The following is a 24,709-nucleotide window of genomic DNA, read 5'->3' on the forward strand; positions in this document are numbered from 1 at the left end:
GATGTGCAGGTCAGGTGAATTGGCCATACTAAATTGCCCATAGTGTTAGGTGCATTAGTCAGAGGGAAGTGGGTCTGGGTGGGTTACTCTTTGGAGGGTCGGCATGGGCTGGTTGGGCCAAAGGGCCTGTTTCCACACTATAGGGAATCTAATCTAATTTGGGAGAAGATTTGTATCTCGGGTGCTCATTGTTGTGATTCTGTTTGCATAGCTGGGAATTTGTGTTGCAGACGTTTCGTCCCCTGTCTAGGTGACATCCTCAGTGCTTGGGAGCCTCCTGTGAAGCGCTTCTGTGATCTTTCCTCTGGCATTTGTAGTGATTTGTATCTGCCGCTTCCGGTTGTCAGTTCCAGCTGTCCGCTGTAGTGGCCGGTATATTGGGTCTAGGTAGATTTGCTTGTTGATTGAATCAGTGGATGAGTGCCATGACTCTAGGAATTCCCTGGCTGTTCTCTGTTTGGCTTGTCCTATAATAGTAGTGTTGTCCCAGTCGAACTCATGTTGCTTGTCATCTGAGTGTGTGGCTACTAAGGGTAGCTGGTCATGTCATTTCGTGGCTAGTTGGTGTTCATGGATGCGGATCGTTAGCTGTCTTCCTGTTTGTCCTATGTAGTGTTTTGTGCAGTCCTTGCATGGGATTTTGTACACTACGTTAGTTTTGCTCATGCTGGGTATCGGGTCCTTTGTCCTGGTGAGTTGTTGTCTGAGAGTGGCTGTTGGTTTGTGTGCTGTTATGAGTCCTAGTGGTCGTAGTAGTCTGGCTGTCAGCTCAGAAATGTTTTTGATGTATGGTAATGTGGTTAGTCCTTTGGGTTGTGGCATGTCCTCATTCCATTGTCTTTCCCTTAGGCATCTGTTGATGAAATCGCACGGGTATCCATTTTTGCCAAATACATTGTATAGGTGTTCTTCTTCCTCTTTTTGCAGTTCTGGTGTACTGCAGTGTGTTGTGGCCCTTTTGAACAGTGTCTAGATGCAACTTTGTTTGTGTGAGTTGGGGTGGTTGCTTTCGTAGTTTAGGACTTGGTCTGTGTGTGTGACTTTCCTGTAAACCTTTGTGGTGAATTCTCCGTTCGGTGTTCTCTGTACCATCACGTCTAGGATTCACTAAAGAGGAAGAAAAGGACAACCAACTCCCATTCCTATACTGAAACAGAGAACAGCCAGGGAATTCCTAGAGGCATGGCACTCATCCACAGACTCTATCAACAAACACATCGACCTGGACCCAATATACCGGCCACTACAGCGGACAGCTGGAACTGACAACCGCAAGCGGCAGAGACAGGCCACTATAAATGCCGGAGGAAACAGCACAGAAGCGCTTCACAGGAGGCTCCCAAGCACTGAGGATGTCACCTAGACAGGGGACAAAATGTTTGCAAGACAAATTCCCAGCTCGGCGAACAGAACCACAACAACGAGCACCCGAGCTACAAATCTTCTCCCAAACTTTGAAGGCAACATAATAATCATGAATGACTTCAACCTTCATTTAGATTGAGAAAATCAAATTGGAAAAGTTAGCCACAGGAAAGAATTCATACTATAAGTTCTGTGTCTTATGATCCTGCCCCACAGCTACCTGATGAAGGAGCAGAGCTCCAAAAGCTAGTGCTTCCAAATAAACCTGTTGGATTGTAACTGGGTGTTGTGTGATTTTTACCATGTATTCAGGAGAGTTCCTGGAACAAATGTCACAGATCCCAACAGGGATCAGGTCATTAAGGATGAGGCAGATTTAATAAATTATTTCAGAATACAACATCACCAATGGAAAAGTGACCTTAACATGACAAAAGTTAACATTCAATTGGAGAGTGAGAAACTTTGGTTGGAAACTACAATGCTAACGTCAGTAAGGGTAATCACGAAGGAATGTGAACAGAGTTATCTGGAGTGGATTGGGAATTGGGTTTAGTTAAAAAGACAGTTGGAGAACAATAACAGATGTTTAAGAAAATAGTTCATGACTCACAATAAATATATGCCTCAGAAAGATAGGTTCTAGGAAGGGGATAAGCCTACTGGAATTAAGCAGAGAAGTTAAGGGTAGCATCAAATTGAAAGGTAATAAAGAAAGAAAAAATAAATTTAGAAGGTACACTTGCAAGTAATATCAAGACAGACAGCAAGATTTCTTAAATGTATAAAAAGGAAGAGAGAAGCCAAAGTGGATATAAGGTCCTTAGAGAAGCAGTCTGGGGAACTAATAGTGGGGAAATCAGGAAGTGGAATGCTAAAGAAAATTAAGAAACAAATTCTTTCTCTGCCCCATCTCTGCAGCTCTGACACTGTATTCTGCACTCCTTTCTGCTACCCTGAGGCACTTTTTAAGAATGATCTGCTTGTAGAGCATACCAAACAATAGGGTCATAGAGACATACAGCACGGAAACAAACCCTTCAGTCCAACTCATCCATGCTGACCAGATATCCCAACCCAATCTTGTCCCATTTGCCAGCACTTGACCCATATACCTCCAAACCCTTCCTATTCATTTACCTATCCAGATGTCTTTTAAATGCTGTAATTCTACCACTTCCACTGGCAGCTTATTCCATACACAAAACACGCTGTGCGTGAAAAAGTTGCTCCTTAGGTTCCTTTTATATCTTTCCCCTCTCACCCTGAACCTATGCCCTTTAGTTCTGGACTCCCCAGGAAAAGACTTTATCTATTTATCCTATCCATGCCCCTCATGATTTTATAAACCTCTATAAGGTCACCCCTCAGTCTCCGATGCTCCAGGGAAAACAGCCCCAGGCCTGTTCAGCCTCTCCCTATAGCTCAAATCCTCCAAACCTGGCAACTTCCTTGTAAATTTATTTTGAACCCTTTTAAGTTTCACAACATCCTTCCATTAGGAAGGAGACCAGAATTGCATACATTATGCCAAAAGTGGCCTAACCAATGTCCTGTACAGCTGCAACATGACCTCCCAACTCCAGTACTCAATGCTCTGACCAGTAAAGGAAGGCATACCAAACGCCTTCTTCACTATCCTATCGACCTGCGACTCTACTTTCAAGGAGCTATAAACCTGCACTCCAAGCTCTCTTTGTTCAGCAACACCCCCTAGCACCTTACCATTAAATGTATAAGTCCTGCTAAGATTTGCTTTCCCAAAATGCAATACCTCGTATTTATCTGAATTAAACTCCATCTGCCACTCCTCCACCCATTGGTCCATCTGATCAAAATCCCATTGTACACTGAGGTAACCTTCTTCGCTGTCCACTACATCTCCAATTTTGGTGTCATCTACAAACTTACTAACTATACCTCCTATGTTCACACACAAATCATTTATATAAGTGACAAGAAGTAGTGGGGGGGGGGGAAATAAATATGAGCTAAGATTATAGAAGTACTAGATGAACTAAAAGCGACATTTCTCCTGGAGCTGATGGGATGGACATTGAGATATTTAACAGATTAGGTACAGAGATAGTCAATGCACTGATAGTAACTTTCCAAGAATTTTTTCGATCATGGAAAAAACCCAGAGGATTGGAAATGTTCTGCCAAAGTATCACACTCATTCACAAATGGAAAACAAAAGTAAATGGCAACTAAAGGCCAGTTAGCTTAACATCAATCATTGGAAAAATGTCGAGAGTCTTTAAAAAAGATGTACCTGCAATGCATAATATGATCAGAGTCAGGATGGCTTCATGAAGGGAACAAGCAGGATAGATAAATACGAAGTAGATGCAATACATTTGGATTTCCATAAAAATACATAAGCTGAAAAATGTGTTGCTGCAAAAGCGCAGCAGGTCAGGCAGCATCCAAGGAGCAGGAGAATCGACGTTTCGGGCATCAGCCCTTCTTCAGGAAGTGCAGGCTTATGTCTGAAACGTCGATTCTCCTGCTCCTTGGATGCTGCCTGACCTGCTGCACTTTTCCAGCAACACATTTTTTAGCTCTGATCTCCAGCATCAGCAGTCGTAACTTTCTCCTCATAAAAATACATTAGACAACTTAATAAAATGAGAACCCACAGTGTTGGAGATAGTACATTTGAATGGATAGAAAATTGGCTAACTGATGGAAATGGGATAATGAGGCTTTTTCAGGTTGGCAACCTATACCCAGTAGAGTGTCACAGGGAGGCTGCAACAATTATTGACAATATATTTTAAATACTTAGATGAGGGAAGTGAATTTACTGTTACCAAGTTTATGAATGACACGAAAATACGTGGCAAGGCACATAGTGAGGATAACACAGAGTCTGCAAAGGAATACAGACAGGTTAAGCAAGTGAGCAAAAACTTAGAGGGTACATTTGGCAGTAATATTAAGACAGACAGCAAAAATTTCTTAAAATATATAAAAAAGAAGAGAGAAGCCAAAATGGATATAAGATGAAAAGTAATGTGGGAAAATGTGAACTTATGCACTTTGGCGGGAAGAATAGAGGAGTTAAATAGTACTTAAATGGAGAAAGACTAAAGCAAGCTAAAGCACAGAGGGAGTTGGGAGTCCCTGTTCATGAAGTACAGAAACTAAAACAGAATATGATGGAAAAAATTCAGCAGGTCTGGCAGCATCTGTGGCAAGAAATCAAAGTTAGCATTTCAGGTCCAGTGACCCTTCCTCAGAAAGTTGAATTACAGAAAGCTAGCACACAAATTCAGTGAGTAATACAGAAGGCAAATGGAATGTTGGTCTTTATTTCAAAGGGAATGAAGTGAAAAAATACAGCAGCAATGTTGAAACTTTGCAAGACGATGTTCAGACCACAGCTGAAATACCATGGTTCCCTCATCTAAGGAAATATATACTGGCTTTGGGGCAGTCCAGAGAAGGTTCACTAGATTGATATTAGGTATGAAGGAAATATCTTCTGAGGGCAGGTTGAATCGATTGGATCTGTACCTCACTGGAGTTCAGAAGAATGAAAGACAATCGTAGTGTAACATACAAGATTCTTAGGAGATTGACAGGGGAGATGCACAGAGGCTGTTTCCTCATTGTCGGAGAGACTACGATCAGAGGCTATCATCTCGGAATAAGTTATCACACATTGAAGTCAGTGATGAATTAGAATTTCTTCAGTCAAGAAGTAGTGAATCTGTGGAATTCTTTCCCCCAAGTGCTGCTGAGGTTGGGTCATTCGGTATATTCAACATTGAGATAGAGGTTTTTAATCAGGAAGAAATTAAGATTGGTGGCACAGCGGTTAGCACCACTGCCTCACAGCACGAGAGACCTGGGTTCAATTCCAGCCTCAGGTGACTGTCTGTGTGGTGTGTGCACATTCTCCCTGCGTCTGTGTGGGTTCCTCCGGGTCTCTGGTTTCCTCCCACAGTCCAAAGATGTGCAGATTAGGTGTATTGGCCATGCTAAATTGCCTGTATGTCCAGGGATGTGCAGACTAGGTGGGTTAGCCTTGGGAAACGCAGTGTTGTAGATGGGATGGCTCTTTGGCAGGGCAATAGGCCAAATGCTTCCACACTGTCAGGATTCTATGAAAGACTGTTCTGAGGAAGGATCACTGGTCCTTAAATATCAACTCTGATTCCTTTCCAAAAATGCTGCCAGACTTGCTGTGCCTTTCCAGTAATTTCTGTTATTGCTTCCAAGTCTGCACTTTAATCATGTCCTTTAGGACTCTGGACTCTGACCTTTAGAGATTCAACAAAAAAATGACAGCAAAGGGTTTCTGTTAGCTTTGAGACCAATGTTACCTTGGATTTAATCTGGCCAAGCTCCCCCTGTATCAATTCAATTCATCTGAAGTACTGAAGTGCTTCAGTCTTGGTAGACCTGCTTGAAAAGACAGTTATTGAATAATGATAGTTATTTTGTCTTAAGTGCATGCCTCTCATTGCCATTGTTAAGTGGTAATGTTTTCATTAGTTCTTGATGCGTAAACAGTGGAAATATCACACACCAGACTCTTTCAGCAATTCTAATAATTCTTGTTGTTCTAAATGTAACTGAACAATTTATCGGAATGAATTAGATTTTGTGGTTGAGCATACTTCATCTATCTTCGGTGAGTACTTTTAATAAGCTTATATTTCTGGCTCAGACAGCATTATTCCTTGAGTGCAGAACTTAGTAACAGTGGATGGTTACACCCTCTGCAATAATAGTTTGCTTATTCCTTTACTAAGCGAGACTCTTTCTCAAAACCTTCACTCGAAGTCCCATTGCTCTTTATTACATCTTCATTACAACATTCCAATATCCCAATGTATTCTCTCATTGTTCCTCAAGTGCACAGCTTTTTTTTCTCTCTCTCTCACTTCAGAGAGTATCCAACTGAGTCAACGGAAGTTATGGAAACCACTCTCTAGGCAAAACCTTTGTAAAGGGCTAAGAACAGAAGGTAATTGATGTAGGTTTGCTCACTGAGCTGGAAGGTTCATTTTCAGACGTTTTGTTACCCTACTAGGTAACATCTTCAGTGGGCCTCAGGCGAAGCAATGCTGAAAATTCTTGCTTTCAATTTATATGTTTGGGTTTCTTTGGGTTGGCGATGTCATTTCCTGTGGTGACGTTATTCCCTGTGGTGAAGTCACTTCCTGTTCCTTTTCTCAGGGGGTGGTAGATGGGGTCTAACTTGATGTGTTTGTTGATAGAGTTCCGGTTGGAATGCTATGCTTCTAGGACAAACAAAGACACGCACGAGAATTCCTAGAAATGACATCACCAACCCAAAGAAACCCAAATATATAAATAGAAAGCAGGAATTATCAGCAGTGTTTCACCCAGAGGCCCACTGAAGATGTTACCTAGTAGGGTAATGAAACGTCTGGAAATGAACCTTCCAGCTCAGCAAGCAAGCCTACATCCAAAACCTCAACCTGAGCTACAAATCTTCTCAAAACACACTAATAGAAGGTAAATTGAGTCAAGAACAACACGCTTGCATTTATGTAGCACCGTTCATGACCTCAGGATCGAAGTGCTTCACGGCAAGTGATAGTGTGATCACTTATGCCCAGATCCACAAATGATCAATGTTTTTAGCAATGTTGAGAAATAACTCCTCTGCTTTCTTCAAAACACAGCAGTGAGATCTTTCGCATCCACCTGAGAGAGTAGACATAGATGTCTAAGAGGTAAAAACAATGACTGCAGATGCTGGAAACCAGATTCTGGATTAGTGGTGCTGGAAGAGCACAACAGTTCAGGCAGCATCCGAGGAGCAGTAAAATCGACGTTTCGGGCAAAAGCCCTTCATCAGGAATACAAGCAGAGAGCCTGAAGCGTGGAGAGATAAATGCTTATCTCTTCACGCTTCAGCCTCTCTGCCTGTATTCCTGATGATGGGCTTTTGCCCAAAACGTCGATTTTACTGCTCCTCGGATGCTGCCTGAACTGCTGTGCTCTTCCAGCACCACTAATCCAGAAACAGATGTCTAAGAGTTAGCATCTCGTCCTGAAATATAGCTTCTCCAACAGTTCCACACTCCTTCAGCAATCCACTGGAGAGTTAGTCTTGGGTTTGTACTCAAACCTCTGGAGTCAAGCTCAAAACCTTTCTATAGAGCTACACGGAATGTAACTTGGGGCGGCATGGTGGCTCAGCAGTTAGCACTGCTGCATCACAGCACCAGGTACATCAGTTCAACTCCAGCTCGAGTGTCTGGCTGTGTGGAGTTTGCACATTGTCCCCGTGCCTGCCTGGGTTTCCTCCCACAGTCCAAAGCTAGGTGGAGTGGGAAATGCAGAGTTACAGGGAGTGGGACTGGGTGGGATGCTCTTCAGAGGGTCAGTACGGACTCGGTGAGTAAAATGGCTTGCTTCCACACTGTAGGGATTCTATGATACCAGAACCTAGGCTTGTGCTTTCTAAGTTGCCAATTTTAGGAAGAAGCCTTTGAGGAAGAAAGTGGGCAGAATTCAATGTGATGGACATTGATTCCAAGATGGCAAAGGGCAGAAAACAAGGGTCGAGGAGAGTGGGAAATTCTGAAGAGAAATGTCAAATGGAGGAGTCAGTAACCATTGGGTCCAGGGAGAGGTTCTGTTCACAAATCTCCTCCCTCTGCACCCGGATTGTTCCACACTGGTAACAGGGCAAGTTAAAAGGGAGAAGGAGCTACAATAAACTGTTTAGAAGCTGAAATAGTTTTGAGGATAAATGTTGAGACTGTTTGATTTCCTTCACAGAAAGCCAGGCTTGCGAGGATAAAGATAGCAAAGACTGGAAATGCCAACGCTTATCTGCAAATCAAACGTAATGGCTTGATGAACGAGGCACTGGAGCTCACAGTAAGTTCAATATTACACTGTCCAGAGATTAGATGATGAGATCAAGGGTGCTTGGAAATGATTGCCTGGAAGCAAAATGGTGGATCATTCCAAGAACACTGAAGTTTTGATTGAGTGCGTCTTATTTATTTCTCCTCATGTTTGACTGAGATGGCCTGCCATGTCCTATACATATTCCCAGTATTTATTCTTAAGCCTCACTACAACACTCCTCCACTACTCTGACAAGGTGTGGTGTAGCTCGTAGGTTCATAGTTATAGAGATCTACAGCGCACTTAAAGGTTCTTTGGCCCATCGCATCCATGCTAGTCAAAACAATTGCATGAGTGAATTTCCTCTGGCTGCTATCTCCCACTCCTCCCATATTAACTTCTTCTGATCTCAAAGTAACACTCTATTATACCCCCATCTCCGACTGTAAGATCCTAACACATATCAAACTTCTCATTGTGTCATAAAACCATCGCGTGGGCACACACAAACACCAACAATAAATTGAAACAAAGAACTGCAGATACTGGAAATCAGAAACAAAATCAGAAATTGCTGGAAAAACTCAGCAGATCTGGCAGCATATATGAAGAAAGAAAGCAGACTTAATGTTTCGTTTCCGGTCACCCATTCTGAGGAATGATCATCAGACCCAAAACGTTAACTCCGCTTTCCCTCCACAGATGGTATCAGAGCTGCTGAGTTTCTCCAGCAATTTGTTTTTGTGATATATAGCAGCAACTTGTTCTCGGTCAATATTCAGTAAATGTGTGTCTCACAACAACAAACAAAAGGCAGGAAAAAGTGATGATACACTGAACTGGCAGGTTATGGGGTAATACGAAATTATAAGCAAATAATCCGAAAACCCGAGATCTATTCCTGGTTCAGGTAGGAGAAGTTCCAGCTCCGTGAACCTGGCCTTGAAAAGCAGCTACCATTTTTAATGTGGGGTTGGGAAGATTGGAGTGGAATTCAGGACAGATGACCCAGGAAGACCCAAAGAGGAACTCTGGGCCAGAAGGTTTTGGATATTCTATGAACTCAGTGTAACACTCGCCATCATACTCTGAACTTGTCACTATAACATGAACACAAATAGATTTACCTGCAACAAAAGTTAATAACACACATCCGTCTTTATTCCACACACATACACATATAACTGTTCTGAAAAGGGGTCACTATATCCAAGATGCAACTCTGATTCCTCTCCACAGATGCTAGAAGAAAGTGAGGACTGCAGATGCTGGAGATCAGAGTCGAAAAATGTAGCGCTGGAAAAGCACAGCAGGGCTTATGCCGGAAAAGTCGATTCTCCTGCTCCTCAGATGCTGCTGTGTTTTTCCAGCACCAAACGTTTCAACTCCACAAATACTGCCAGACCTGTTGAAGTTCTCCAGCAATTACTGTTCTTTTTCTGGTTTCCAACATCTGCAGTTCTTTGGATTTTCGTTTACACATAGAATTTATACCTTGCCCAATAACATTCTCAAATGTACCACATATTCCTCACTCTCATATCCTGATATATGGTATAACCTTCAGAGGATCTCACAACCGTCATTGTACCATGTTTTAATGTGTTCCTCACTGTATCATATTTAGACCTTTCTGAAATGTCTCCCTGCAATTTCCTGATACATCCTTCAGGCTAAGAGACCCTGCACAATCTTAGATTTAGAGTCATACTCTAGATGTAAAACTAATGAGTGACACCTTACTAAATCATACATAAATGCAACAATTTTAGTAAATAATTAAAAATGAATAATAAGGAAGGAAGAAAAAGCAAGGGAGAAAGACAGAGAGAAAGGAAGAGAAAGAGAAAAAAAGGAAAGAAAGAAGAGAGAGAAAGCAAGAGGGATAGAAAGAGAGAACAAGGAAGACAAAGAAAGAGGGAAATATAAGAAATAACGTGAGTGAAAGAGAAAGGAGTCATTTTCTTGGTCAAAGAGTAAGTCCAAGTTGGCCAATTCAAGATGGCGCCTGAAAATACTGCCCATCAATCAAACTCCATCTCATGACACCACCTGTGGCTGGCAACCTCTTGTGTTCAAAACTAGTCTACAGCTTGATTTGTAGTTCATGTGTTATCAAATCAAAATCAGCCCGTTTCCTGCAATAGTTTGGGTTAAACATTAGTTACAAACCTGGCCTGCATTGTTCAAATGGGAAGTGACCAGAGAGAAACTGAGTCCACATTAATAACACTACTACTGATTACATACTATGCCAAATTATAGAACAATCACAGTTAGTTTTAAATGAATACCTACTCAATAACATTTTAAAACAAAGGTCATTACAGTTTGAGACAGGCTCAAAATCAAATGCAAAGCAGAAAGATATAGAATCACGAGTATTAGTGATTGCAGATAGGCCCATAACCTCTTCCCCTCAGTGCAACAGTGCTCTCTCACTTTAATAAAGTTTGATAATCCCCAAACTCCTCAATAGTTCCGGTTGATATAGTCTATTCCCCTCAAAGTAACTTCCTATGATTCTGCCTCACACCCTGCAAAGTAATACTCGAACACAGCCTCACTATCATCTTCAGATAAACCTCACTACTGATCACAGTAAAAACCCCCCATCACGACTTTTTGAACTACTCCATACCCCTTGTTCCAACAGCCTGATGTAGCCCACATCTCTCAATTAGCTTCTCAAGTCCTAGACCAGCTTCGACCCTCAATGTCTTGACTTAAAGGCTTGAGGAGGGGTACCAAATGAGCCAGGTTGCATAGTGACACCTCCTCCAGCTTTGTAACATTCCTGACCAGGTTTAGCTATACAGAGGAACCTCAATTATCTGTCATTTGATCATCCAAATATCGGATTATCAGGCAAGATCACAAGGTCCCAATGCTTGGCCAAACAATTTTGGCATTCGATTATCCGAAATTTGATTGACCGAACTAAATATTTCCTGCCTGTGTCCTTCAGATAATTGAGGTTCCTCTATAAATAAAGAATGGTCAGGTTTATATGTAAATGAAGGCTGCTTTGGGTAATAAAGGAAGCCTGAATCTATACCCTGCTGGAGGAGGTCCACGATGCAGGAGATGGTTATCAACCAGGAAAAATATTGACAACTAGGCCTTGAGGAGAATATGAATATAATAATTAGGAACAGGCCATTCAGCCCATCAATTCCACTCCACCATGTAAAATAATAATGGATGATCAAACATGTTACACATGTTTTTCATGTTTTATACACATTATCCCCATATACCATTGATGACCTGATGGTACCATAAGGAGCCATAGTTGACAAAGTATTATTAACAACCTTCTCCGTGATTGTTATGTGCAGCTTGATGGTAACCATTCCATAGGGTAAAGAGTCAGAGATTCCATGAGCTATCACAGATTTGAACCATATTGTTGTCTTTATTCTATGCCTTATGCCAATCAGTCCAGCCAACTGAGCTATGCAACCAAGCCCATCCCTACCTACATCCTAGGAGCATAAATAGCACCCTATAAAAAGACCATTCAATCCCTGGTCTCTGCCAGTCAATAAGATCATGGCACATGTGTTTGGAATTCCGCATTCCCATCTACTCTGACAGCCTTTGATTCCATGGTCCAATAAATGTTTATCTTCTTAAAGAAAATGCTTTCAAGAATGACAGTTTTAAAACTATGAAGGGAATAGATAAGATGGAAGCAGGGAGGTTGTTTCCATTGGCAGGTGAAACTAGAACTGGGGGCATCACCTCAAAATAAGGGGGCAACAGATTTAGGACCGAGCTGAGGAGGAACCTCTTCATCCAAAGGGTAGTGAATCTATGGAATTCCCTGCCCAGTGAACCAGTTGAGGCTACCTTGTTGAATGTTTCTTTCAGGGAAAGATAGATAGATTTTTGAACAGTAAAGGAATTAAGGGCTATGGTGAGAGGGTGGGTAAGTGGAGCTGAGTCCATGAGAAGATCAGCCATGACCTTATTGAATGGCGGAGCCGGCTCAATGGGCCAGATGGCCTACTCCTGCTCCTGGTTCTTATGTTTCTTAGGAGAAGAGAAGGTTGAGAGGAATTTCAGAAGCCACATGACACCAGGTTCTTTGAAACCACAAGCTTTTAGAGCACTGCTCCTTCATCAGGTGAAGTGACAACAGAGCAGCGCTCCAAAAGCTTGTGATTTCAAATAAATCTCTTGGACAATAGGGGCCGGTGTTGTGCACCCGCATCAATCAACCCCACCGCCCCATAGCCAAACTCTTCAACTCCCCCTCCCACTCTGCTGAGGACATGCAGGTCCTGGGCCTCCTCCATTGCCATGCCCTCACCACCCAACGCCTGGAGAAAGATTGCCTCATCTTCCGCCTCAGAACCTTCTAACCCAATGGCATCAATGTGGACTTCACCAGTTTCCTCATTTCCCCTCCACCCCACCTTACCCCAGTAACAATTTTCCAAATCAGCACCGCCCTCATGACCTGTCCCATTTGTCAACCTTTCTTCCCACCTATCCACTCCTCCCTCCCCTCCAACCTATCACCTTTACCCCCACCTCCATCCACTTATTGCACTCTCACTTTTGCACTATTGCACTTGAAAAAAGAAAAACAAAAAGATGAAATTACCGTTGAATCCCAAAAAGACTGGCAGCTTCTGTAAGGAAGAAAGGTTCACGTTTCGAGTCCAGTCACTCTTCATTAGCCCTCTGAACTCAAAGTATTAATGCTGTTTTCTCTCCACAGATGCTGCCAGATCTGCTGAGTTTCTCCAGCAATTTTGGTTTTTATTTCAGATCTCCAGCATCTGCAGTTCTTTGGTTTGTCTTTCTGGATCAACAGCTGAAGGAAAAGAGAGGTTGTCAGGTTTCAGGGAAAGGGCCGGGCTGGGGGAGCGGACTCATTTGCTCTTGCAGAGGAATGACATGGGTTCAGTGGGGCCAAATGGCCTCTTTCTGTAAACAGTAGCATTGATTTCAAATGTAATACAAACTGCTTCTTTATGATGCTGTCATTTCAGGACTCAGGCGATAAGGAGCAGCAGCAGTCTCTGAACAAGCCAGGCTCAGCTGTGGCGAGACAGCATCACCATCTGCTCCACTGCTTAGAGAGAACAACAGTAAGTCAACAGACCCCTTACCCCCCTCGTGCAGGTGCAGCTGAACACATGCTGTAGACGTTTGCCTTTGAGACTCTGGTGAAAATTGTATAGACTCTTGTTCAGCATTCCAACCTGTCAACATTACTTCAGAATGTTCCCTGGGGTCATGTCCATGGGAAATAAAGTCTAAAACACAAAACCTGTGTTCCTGTCTGTCAGGGAAGCAGGTGATGTACAATCTCCAACCTCTCTCAGTGGAGTCACTTTAATGTTTGGAAAAAGCTCAGCCATTTCTTTAATGTTCAAAGCCTCTCTGTCTAGCATCTGACTGCATTAAGAGCCTGTCTCTCCCAGCCTCAGCTTGAGTGGTTACTCTCTCAGGCCTTTTGGTATGTTATTTTACGCCTGGTTTTAGAGACTCGTGGGGAGAAGCTGGGTTGGTGAGGGAGGTGGAGATGTTCCTACATCCTGGGAACTTCTGGGAATTTTACAACCCCGACAGGAAAATCCACCTGACACTCCTCCACCCCATTCTCCATTTACCCTTGATCCAGACAGAACCTGAACAAACTTGTGACAAAACCCAGGAGGGACCTGTCACGACAAATGGATGTGGGCCACTTCCTATCTTTGCTTTTTATGCTTTATTTAAAGAAATTCAAACTTACAACCCGTTTCCCAGGAAATACTCTGGGCAGAGTGGTTTTTAGAACAGCATAGGAAGTGGCCAAACTAACAACCTCTATCACCCTCCTCTGAAGGTGTTGGCTCCTGGTGGGCTCCAAACCCAAAGATACTAGAAGCCTCATGTGTACCCCCACCAAGTGACCTGCTTTTAGGGGTGTGGAAATATTCCATCCAACTCTCTGGTAGTCCCTCAAAGCTAGGAGGGCACAAAGCACACTCTATAGAAGAGCTTGCATGTAGGGTCTTTCAACCTGGGGAGGATCTTTCACATTTACAACACATATAGCAGGGGTACTGACTGGCTACTGAACATCTGGGGCTTCACAGTGAAACCCAACCCTACCCCACCCTGACAGGACGTTTTACGATGAGAGATGCCAGACTAATAATCAGAAGCTCCACAAAGGCAGGGAACAGAAATCACAAGCTCAGACTGTTACAGCCACCGAGAGGTCTAGAGGACGCAGACATAAAATTAAACAAAAGGCAGAATTCATGGCAGAAAGCAGGAGAAACATAGGGTTTGTGGTGAATTGACTCGCCAAGTTAGTGATTGAAGCAGAGAGCACAATGACGTTTAAGAACAGGTTAGGGAGGTGATCAAAATGACTGAGAGTACAGTGATTTGGAACAAGGTGAATCCAGTCATTCACAAGCTGTTCCTTTGGAGGATAAACATCAGTACGCCTGGATGGACTCACAGCTCATTTCATATTGTACAAACCCTATTTAATTCTCTGTTTACCCAGTTCCTGGACAAGAACTGTGCATGGAGGAGAGAGTGAGGACTGCAGATGCTGAAGAGTCAGAGTCAATAGTCAATAAAGTGTGCCGGTGGACAAAGCACAGCAGGTCGGGCAGCATCCAAGGAGCAGGAGAATCGACGTTTCGGGTAGAAGCTCTTTATCAGGAATGTAGTGGGGGGGTATGGGGGCTGAGAGATAAATAGGGAGGTGGGGTGGAGCTGGTGAAAGGTAGCTGGGAAGGCCATAGTTGGATGCAGGTGGGGAATGATTGCAATAGGCAAAAATGAGGACTGCAGATGATGGAAATCAGAGTCTAGATTGGAGTGGTGCTGGAAAAGCACAGCAGGTCAGGCAGCATCCGAGGAGCAGGATAAGATGGCATTTCGGTGGTTGCAATAGTCAGTGGGAAGGGGAGAGTGGATAGATGAGGAGGAAGAAGGACAAGTCCAGAGGGTGGATCTGAGTTGGAGGGTTGGATCTGGGATGGGGTGGGGGAAGGGGAGATTTGGAAACTGGTGAATTCAATATTGATGCCGTGTGGTATAGGATTCTGAGGCAGAAGATGAGGTGATCTTCCTCTGGTTTGTGGGTGGTCTTGTTTAGGCTTTCGAGGGGATCCAGCATGGACATGTCATGGAGGAGTGGGAGGGGGAGTTGAAATGGTTGGCCACCGGAATGGGGTTGGTTGGTGCAAATGGACCATATGAACCGGCCCCAGAGTTTACGCTTGGTCTCTCCGATGTAGAGGAGAACTAGAACATAGAGCATAGAACATGGAACAGTACAGCACAATACAGACCCTTCAGCCCTTGATGTTGTGCTGACCTTTTATCCTACTCTAAGATCAGACTAACCTACATACCCTTCATTTTACTATCATCCATGTACCTATCCAAGAGTCGCTTAATGTCTCTAACGTATCTGACTCCACTACCACAGCTGGCAGTGCATTCCATGCACCCACCACTCTCTGTGTAAAGAACCTACCTCTGATATCTCTCCAAAAGCTTCCTCCAATCACCTTAAAGTTTTGACCCCTCATGATAGCCATTTCTGCCCTGGGGAAAAGTCTCTGGCTGTCCACTCTATCTATGCCTCTCATCATCTTGTACACCTCTATCAAGTCACCTCTCATCCTCCTTCACTCTAATGAAAAAAGCCCTGGCTCCCTCAACCTTTCTTCATAAGACATGCCCTCCAATCCAGGCAGCATCCTGGTTAATCTCCTCTGCACCCTCTCTAAAGCTTCCACATCTTTCGAAATGAGGCGACCAGAACTGAACACAATATTCCAAAGGGCTTTAAAGAGCTGCAGTATAACCTCATGGCTCTTAAATTCAATCCCCCTGCTAATGAAAGGCAACACACCATACGCCTTCTTAGCAATCCTATCAACTTGGGTGACAACTTTGAGGGATCTATGGATATGGACCCCAAGATCCTTCTATTCCTTCACACTGCAGAGAATCCTGCCTTTAACCCTGTATTCTGCATTAGAATTCAACCTTCCAAAATGAATAACTTCACACTTTTCCAGGTTGAACTCCTTCTGCCACTTCTCAGCCCAGCTCTGCATCCTGTCAATGTCCCACTGTAACCTACAACAGCCCTCCACACTATCCACCACTCCACCAACCTTCATGTCATCAGTAAACTTACTAACCCACCCTTCCACTTCCGCATCCAAGTCATTTATAAAAATCACAAACAGCAGAGGTCCCAGATCTGAGACCTGCGGAACACTATGGGTCATCAAGCTCCAGGCTGAATACTTTCCTTCTACCACCACCCTCTGTCTTCAATGGGCCAGCCAATTCTGTATCCAGACAGCCAAATTTCCCTGTATCCCATGCCTCCTTACTTTCTGAATCAGCCTACCATGAGGAACCTTATCAAATGCCTTGCTAAAATCCATGTACACCACATCCACCGCTCTACCTTCATCAATGTATCTTATCACATCCTCAAAGAATTCAATAAGGCTTGTGAGGCATGACCTACCCCTCACAAAGCCATGCTGACTATCTCTAATCAAGCTGGGTTTTTCCAAATAATTGTAAGTCCTGTCTCTCAGAATACTCTCCAATAATTTGCCCACCACCGACATAATACTGACTGGTCTGTAATTCCCAGGGTTATCCCTAATCCCTTTCTTGAACAAGGGAATAACATTTGCCACCCTCCAATCATCTGGTACTACTCCAGTGGACAGTGAGGATGCAAAGATCATCACCAAAGGCACAGCAATCTCTCCCCTTGCTTCCTATAGTAACCGGGTACATCCCATCTGGCCCAAGGGGATTATCAATCCTCATGTTTTTTTTTAAATTTCCAGCACATCCTCCTTCTTAACAACATATTCAAGAGTATCAGCCTGTTTCATGCTGTCCTCACAAATGACAAGGTCCCTCTTAGTCATGAATATTGAAGCAAAGTATTTGTTAGGATCTCATCTATCTCCTAGGAGAAAGTGAGGACTGCAGATGCTGGAGATCAGAGCTGAAAATTTGTTGCTGGAAAAGCGCAGCAGGTCAGGCAGCATCCAAGGATCAGGAGAATCGATGTTTCAGGCATGAGCCCTTCTTCAGGAATGAAGAAGGAATGATTCCTGAAGAAGGGCTCATGCCCAAAACGTCGATTCTCCTGCTCCTTGGATGCTGCCTGACCTGCTGCGCTTTTCCAGCAACTCATCTTCAGCCCTCATCTATCTCCTCCAACTCCAGGCACAAGTTTCCTCCACTATCCCTGATTAGCCCTACCCTCACTATGACCATCCTCTTGTTCCTCATGTAAGGGTAGAATCCCTTGGGCTTTCCTTAATCCTACCCACCAAGGCTTTTCCATGCCCCCTTCTAGCTCTCCTAAGTCCATTCTTCAGTTCCTTCCTAGCTACCTGTGCATGACAACCACACAACCAAGTCAAACGTTGATACATTCTGCACAAAGCCAGTTAAGTAACCGTTAGACAAAAACAGTGAACAGAAATAATCTGGCCTGGCAGGGGAGAGACCATGATCGGGAAGGCCAATCTCCCAGAATGAGGTTATCCCATTACACTCTAGGTGTGCTGATGCCTGCAATGTCAGCAAATGCATGAATAGCCAACTGCCAAATTGGAGGTACTGGGGGACTGTGTTCGTAAAAATGCTGGCAAATGGGTCTGGGTCAGATTGGGATATCTGGTTGGCATGGACAAGGGGAACCAAAGGGTCTGTTTCCATGCTATACATCTCTGTGATTGTATGATCAAAGTCCAAATGATTTATTAAGGATACATTTCTGACTGGGTCAGTATTTCCGGCATTGGCTTTTCCTGATTCTATTTTTTAATTCATGGAAACGTGTGCGTCATTGGCTGGGCCAGCATTTATTACCCATTCCCCATTGTGCTGGAAAAGGTAGTGGTTGAAATAACTCCACAGAAACCGGTATCTCATCACCAAGTCCCCCTTTATTTCCAGAGGGAGAGCCCTTGACCCTGCTCCAGCTCCATCAGAGCCAGCTGTCAGAGTGAACAGAACCTCTGACACTTCTGTTTATATATGTCAGCCAGGGCTCCCTGATTGGAGCAGGTTATCAGTCCCAATCAGGGAACTGATTCTATGAGGTTCCCGGCTGACCTCGTTACAATTATGACAGCGATGAGCTGCCCTCTTGAACTGCTGCAGTCCATGTGCTGTAGATAGACCCACAATGTTGTTAGGAAGGGAGATCCAAGATTTTGACCCAATGGCAGTGAATGAATGGTGATAGATTTCCAAGTTAGGATGGTGTGAGGCTCTGAGAGGGACTTTGCAGTAAGTTAGTGTATTCTGAGGGGAGTTGTTGCAATTTTCTTTAAAATAGATGCTCAAAGCCAATGTTATGCTCCAAAGCCTCAGACTCTGGAAGAGATGATTATCAAAACTGAGGCTCAAACAGAACTGTGAGAGTAGCAGACGGACTTGATCAGGCTCACTATTCCCCGGGAAAGTATTTAGATTGTGTCTCCTCTGTGGAATTGTGTTAGTCTAGTCTCATCCGACGTGAATCAAAGGCTTAAAATGACCAGCTATAGAGAATAACACCACCAAATGTGCTGCCGATAGATTAGGTCCTACAAATTAATGCATTTAACACATTAACAATGCTGAACCCCTCTGGGTTGTGTTAATATTCAGCAGCCTGTCACTCCAGTGAGATGTAACATTTAAATGGTGAAAAGGAGAAAGCACAGGGAGAACAAATTCTTTTCAAACCCTCCCTTCATTCAATTCCAAGTAGTCTAATTTAAAGTGGCTTAAATTGTAAAGACCAATTTTCAAACCTTTGGCAAGAAACTCTCATGTTGGTCTTGTTTACACTGCTTTCTTCTGCTTAATAGATAACTCAAACATTTTTAGTCATGAAGCAATTTTTAAACTGTAAGCCATGGCAGCAAAATTCCTCAACGTGAGTAAAAAGGAGACTTTGTAGCAGCGTGGGGGAATTATAGGAACTCCCGTTTCTGGATCTTTTAATTGTTTCGTTATCTCCCTCATGTTCAATTTTATTAAAATAATCACTCTCCAACATCCACCTGAGCCATAACGGTGGCCATTAATGCTTCTTATACTGCGCTGTTCATTAAATTTTATTTAAAATATTTTCATTTTGTGCGGTGTGGGTGTCGTTAGCTGGCTAGCATTTATTGCCAGTCACTAGTTGCCCTTTGAGAAGGTGAGAGTGAGAGGTCTTCTTGAACCACTGCAGTCCATGTGTTGTAGGTAGACCCGCAATGTCCTTAGGGAGGGAATTCTAGGATTGTGACCCAGAGACACTGAGGGAACAGCGATATATTTCAAAGTCAGGATGGTGAGTGGCTTGGAGGGAAACTTGCAGGGGGTGGTGTTCCCATGTATCTGTTGCCCTTGTCCTTCTACATGGAAGTGGTAGTGGGTCTGGAAAGTGCTGTCTGAGGATCTTTGGTGAATTTCTGCAGTGCATCTTGTAGATAGTGTACACTGCTGCACAGAGCACCGATGGTGGAGGGAATGGATGTTTGTGGATCTTGTTGACTGAGGTGGCAGGGATGGTAGGATTGACTGCTAGACTCCCAGAAGTAAAGGTCAAGTGCAAAGGACAATAACGTTGCTCTGTCATTAGAGACAAGGTGGAGAGATGACTGGTGGAGAGCTTATCCTGAGGGTCATTGCACCTCAGGTATGGGGTGAGGTTGGGAAGGTGAGACCTTCACAGTAACCTCAGCTAGTGTGGGAACCAATAGATTATTATTAGGAAACAAATTTAGGAAGCAGAGTTCAACATCACCACAAACCAGGTATTAAATGTGTGCAAATATGTGAGTGGCATGTGTGTGTTACATGGAAGGGAATACAACAAGTTTGAGGGAGCTGGCTTTAAACCACACACACTCACAAGTGTGTAATCACATCTTTGAACTGGTTGATTGGAAAACATTATGACAGGCTTGGAGAGAAAATGAATTGTTGGTCCTAACAATATCCCAGGGTAAAGAATGTGTGTCCCTGTGCAGACATGTGCATGCAGGTTACTGCTTGTCATTGTATAAGGTGTTTCCATGTGAATTTCCGCAGTGCAGTTAACTTTTATAATAAATTACACCTAAGTTGGAAGGTCCTTGAATTAGGAAGAGAGGTATTTGCAAGTTTAGTGGGATATTGTCACATCTAATAGGCATGGGCCAGTTGAAAGTGTTGAATATGTAAATTGTCCAATGATTTTTATTAAGCACATTGTGAGGACTGTGTAGAGCTATAGGGATGTATTCTTATTACACATATAGGCATCAATAAGTTCACATGTGCTTATTGCCATATGTGTATCAATGTGCAAATGTGTGTCTGTGTGCACAATGGCACAGAGCAAAATTGAGCTGGGCTGTGGGGCTCTCTCAGTGCCTACTGTCAGTTACAAGTAAATGAACCACTTTGGAGTGAGGTCCTGAAAACTGGAATTGGCTCCTGAGCCAAGACTATTCAAGAAGTGAGGACAGGAATAGGAAAAATTCAACAGCAAAGTACAAACGTGTACAGCACCGTGACCTCTGCACTGTTTAGTTGTAGGTGTAGTCTGCATAATGTAATTCTCACTTATAAACCTATTAAAGTCCATTTTAAATCATAGAAAGAGATGGATTGCCAAACAGAAATGGACTCAGCATTCTCAGGGGCAGCTGCTATCGCTGGCTAAGTGTCTTCTAATGCATTTTATGTTCTAGTTTGGTTTTAATAAAATTTGTGCACAGCATAAATCGAAATCAAGAGCCAATGAGAATAGCTCTATGTGTTAATGGTGTCCATTAATGCTTATCACACTTTATATTCCTATTATTCGACACAGTCCCAACAATTTGCTCATGAACAACATTGAGCAATTTACTTTCTCAACCCTTTTAATTGCCCAAGACTGCTAAATGTGGCAATATCCCACTATAGTTGCAAATACCTCTCTTCATAATTCAGGGACCTTCCCACTTAGGCCTGATTTAGTATAAAAGCACCATAACAAGTGTGAACAATTACTGAATATATACAGCAGCCTGCAACTGTCAGAACTGCAAGCACTCAATTGTTTGCACTCCTCTCCTTGTAATGAAGGCTATGGCTATATTTTGAATTGCTATCGAACTATTAGTATTCATTATTATTGTACAGAAAAACAGGAAGCAACATCTGACAAATCATACACAGGGTATTAATTGCAAAAATTCAGATGTTGCTATCAGTGATCCTCATTCCTCTGCAAGATGGTTCCTGTAGGCCATAGATGTGAAGAATCAGTGTGACATCACTGCATTAGCAGGAACTTCAAATTTCTCTTTGCACTTTTAAAAAATAACCCTGAAAAGATTACCCTTTGCTGAATGAAACATCACTGAGGTTTAATGATGCAACACACAGAGATTCCTCTAATTGATGTACACAACTTGGCGTTACGCTGCTCAGTCCTTGGAAATTCCACACAGCTCTACATGTGTACACTTTTAAGGGGATGTGCATTGGCGCCACCTCGTGCTCCCACGAGGAGGCTGAGCAATTCATCAACTTCACCAACACGTTCCACCCTGACCTTAAATTTACCTGGACCATCTCTGACACCTCCCTCCCCTTCCTGGACCTCTCCATCTCCATTAGTGATGACCGACTTGACACTGACATTTTTTACAAACCCATTGACTCCCACAGCTACCTGGATTACACCTCTTCCCACCCTACCTCTTGCAAAAATGCCATCCTGTATTCCCAATTCCTCCGCCTCCGCCGTATCTGCTCCCAGGAGGACCAGTTCCACCACAGAACACACCAATGGCCTCCTTCTTTTAGAGACCGCAATTTCCCTTCCCACATGATTAAAGATGCCCTCCAACGCATCTCGTCCACATCCCACATCTCCACCCTCAGACCCCACCCCTCCAACTGTAACAAGGACAGAACGCTCCTGGTGCTCACCATCTACCCTATCAACCTTTGCGTAAACCAAATCATCCGCCGACATTTCCGCCACCTCCAAAAAGACCCCACCACCAGGGATATATTTCCCTCCCCACCCCTTTTCGCCTTCCACAAAGACCGTTCCATCCGTGACTACCTGGTCACGTCCACGCCCCCCTACGACCCACCCTCCCATTCTGGCACTTTCCCCTGCCACCGCAGGAACTGTAAAACCTGCACCCACACCTCCTCCCTCACCTCTATCCAAGGCCCTAAAGGAGCCTTCCATATCCATCAAAGTTTTACATGCACATCCACTAATATTATTTGTTGTATCCGTTGCTCCCGATGCGGTCTCCTCTACTTTGGGGAGAATGGACGCCTCCTAGCAGAGCGCTTTAGGGAACATCTCCGGGACACCCGCACTAATCAACCACACCGCCCTGTGGCCCAACATTTCAACTCCCCCTCCCACTCTGCCAAGGACATGGAGGTCCTGGGCCTCCTTCACTGCCACTCCCTCACCACCAGACGCCTGGAGGAAGAACGCCTCATCTTCCACCTCGGAACACTTCAACCCCAGGGCATCAATGTGGAATTCAACAGTTTCCTCATTTCCCCTTCCCCCACCTCACACTAGTTTCAAACTTCCAGCTCAGCACTGTCCCCATGACTTGTCCGGACTTGTCCTACCTGCCTATCTCCTTTTCCACCTATCCACTCCACCCTCTCCTCCCTGACCTATCACCTTCATCCCCTCCCCCACTCTATGCTACTTTCTCCCCACCCCCACCCTCCTCTAGCTTATCTCTCCACGCTTCAGGCCCTCTGCCTTTATTCCTGATGAAGGGCTTTTGACCGAAACGTCGATTTTGAAGCTACTTGGATGCTGCCTGAACTGCTGTGCTCTTCCAGCACCACTAATCCAGGGATGTAGTTTGTGCCCAGTGTCCTCCCTGTACAGCACTCTTTGATTGCAATCCAGCAATATTCCCAGCACCTCAGAGGGAATATTGGTTCCAGACCACAATTACTCACAAACAACCTCTCAGGTCCTGACAAACTGATTTTTATGTTTCTGGAATGCCAAATTTCTCCACTCCATTATGTTAAAAAAGTAAGTTTAGAAAAAAAATGATATTTCACCATTTGCCTTAATCTCACATACATGTCAATCTTTATTTCACTCTCTGTAATAGTTTAGAAGGTGAATACACAAACCTGATTTGTTATTTGTGGCTTCCTTTGTGAATTGGCAGCTTGTTCCTATTTGGAATGCTCGAGATCTCTTTGACTGGTACTGAATGAAATCAAGGGGAGAAAAAGTCACACCACAAAGATAACTTAAGCACAAAATCCAAACCTATAACTTGAAGTCATAACATTATTTCATGGACAAAATTATGGTATCTGTGTCTGGATAAATTTGTACAGACAGTAATTGAGATGGTGATTGGAATCAAAGAATATTATCATGAGCTATACCCACTCCAATCTCCATAGTTACAGGTCATTTCTGCTATAAAACATGTTTTATCATGCAAATTGGCTGTAACGCAACTGAAGAATTTAAACTGTCATTTGTACAATGTGAACTTTCCTTACCTGTATTGGCTATAAGGTGATTCTGTTCCCATTGGTTTAAATGGTGCAGAGATTTCTCTTATAACACGAGATCACACAAGAATGGAACTACCGTGTTAGGTCAGAACTGACTGTACAACACTAAGGTCAATACTTGAAATTCAAAACTGTACCACAGTGTTTTCATTTGGTCTTCTGTTGGTGCTGCAGGGACTGTCTTACCTGTTGGATGATCCCCTTCTATCAATCCGAACATCTGCTTCAACCAAGGTAGGTCTTCTCCTTTTTGTAGTTACACCAGAGGACAGACGTTGAAGTATCATCTCTCCATCACACTGACTTCATGAACACTCATGTGACATTACCACTTCCTTTCTCTTTGACCAGTGTGACTTTGGTTACTGCACTGATGTGTGACATTATCAAACTCTGGGGAAATCGACCTATTGAGGGACTCAGCTCACTCTGCCTTCATTACAGCATTTAAAATAATTGGTATTATTTTAAGAAATCGTGCAGTGGTACACTCTACTCTATTTAAAAGCAGCAAGCTGCATTTGCATTGCACCTTTACCATTATAAAATGTGCCCCTGCACTTCATAACGGCTACTGTTCAAAAAAATATTGAGCCACCTTTGGAGTTTATAAGATGGATGACTGAAGTGTTAGGTTTAATGAAATAGCTTCCAGAGAAGAGGGGGATAGAGATGGGCAGGGTCTAAGGGATAGGATTCCAGAGTTCGGTGGTGCAAGTCACATCTGCTAATCGTAAAAGTAATAAAATTGGCGGTTAACAAGAAACATGGATTGGAAGAGCGCAGTGATTTCAGAAGGTTGTATGCGAGCTGGTGCATGTGGAACTATGCCTCAAGATTTTAGCACAGTAACAGAGCGAGAGAGTGAGAGAGAGAGAGAGCAGAAGACTGCAGAGCAAAAACAATAGAGATGAACAAGGACAGA

The 24,709-nt window shown here is 43.5% G+C and overlaps 1 protein-coding gene across 1 annotated transcript in view; it reads left to right on the plus strand.

Moving 5' to 3' along the window:
- Nucleotides 1-24,709, plus strand: part of LOC140467478 (A-type voltage-gated potassium channel KCND3-like) — a 390,653-nt gene that overhangs the window by 339,951 nt on the left and 25,993 nt on the right. The window contains exons 4-6 of the mRNA XM_072563889.1: nt 8,137-8,238; nt 13,218-13,316; nt 23,959-24,018. Coding sequence (XP_072419990.1) covers nt 8,137-8,238; nt 13,218-13,316; nt 23,959-24,018 — 261 coding nt within the window. The remainder of the gene's footprint in view (nt 1-8,136; nt 8,239-13,217; nt 13,317-23,958; nt 24,019-24,709) is intronic.

This window comes from Chiloscyllium punctatum, chromosome 45, assembly GCF_047496795.1.
Source record: "Chiloscyllium punctatum isolate Juve2018m chromosome 45, sChiPun1.3, whole genome shotgun sequence".
In the NCBI taxonomy this organism is placed as follows: Eukaryota; Metazoa; Chordata; class Chondrichthyes; order Orectolobiformes; family Hemiscylliidae; genus Chiloscyllium; species Chiloscyllium punctatum.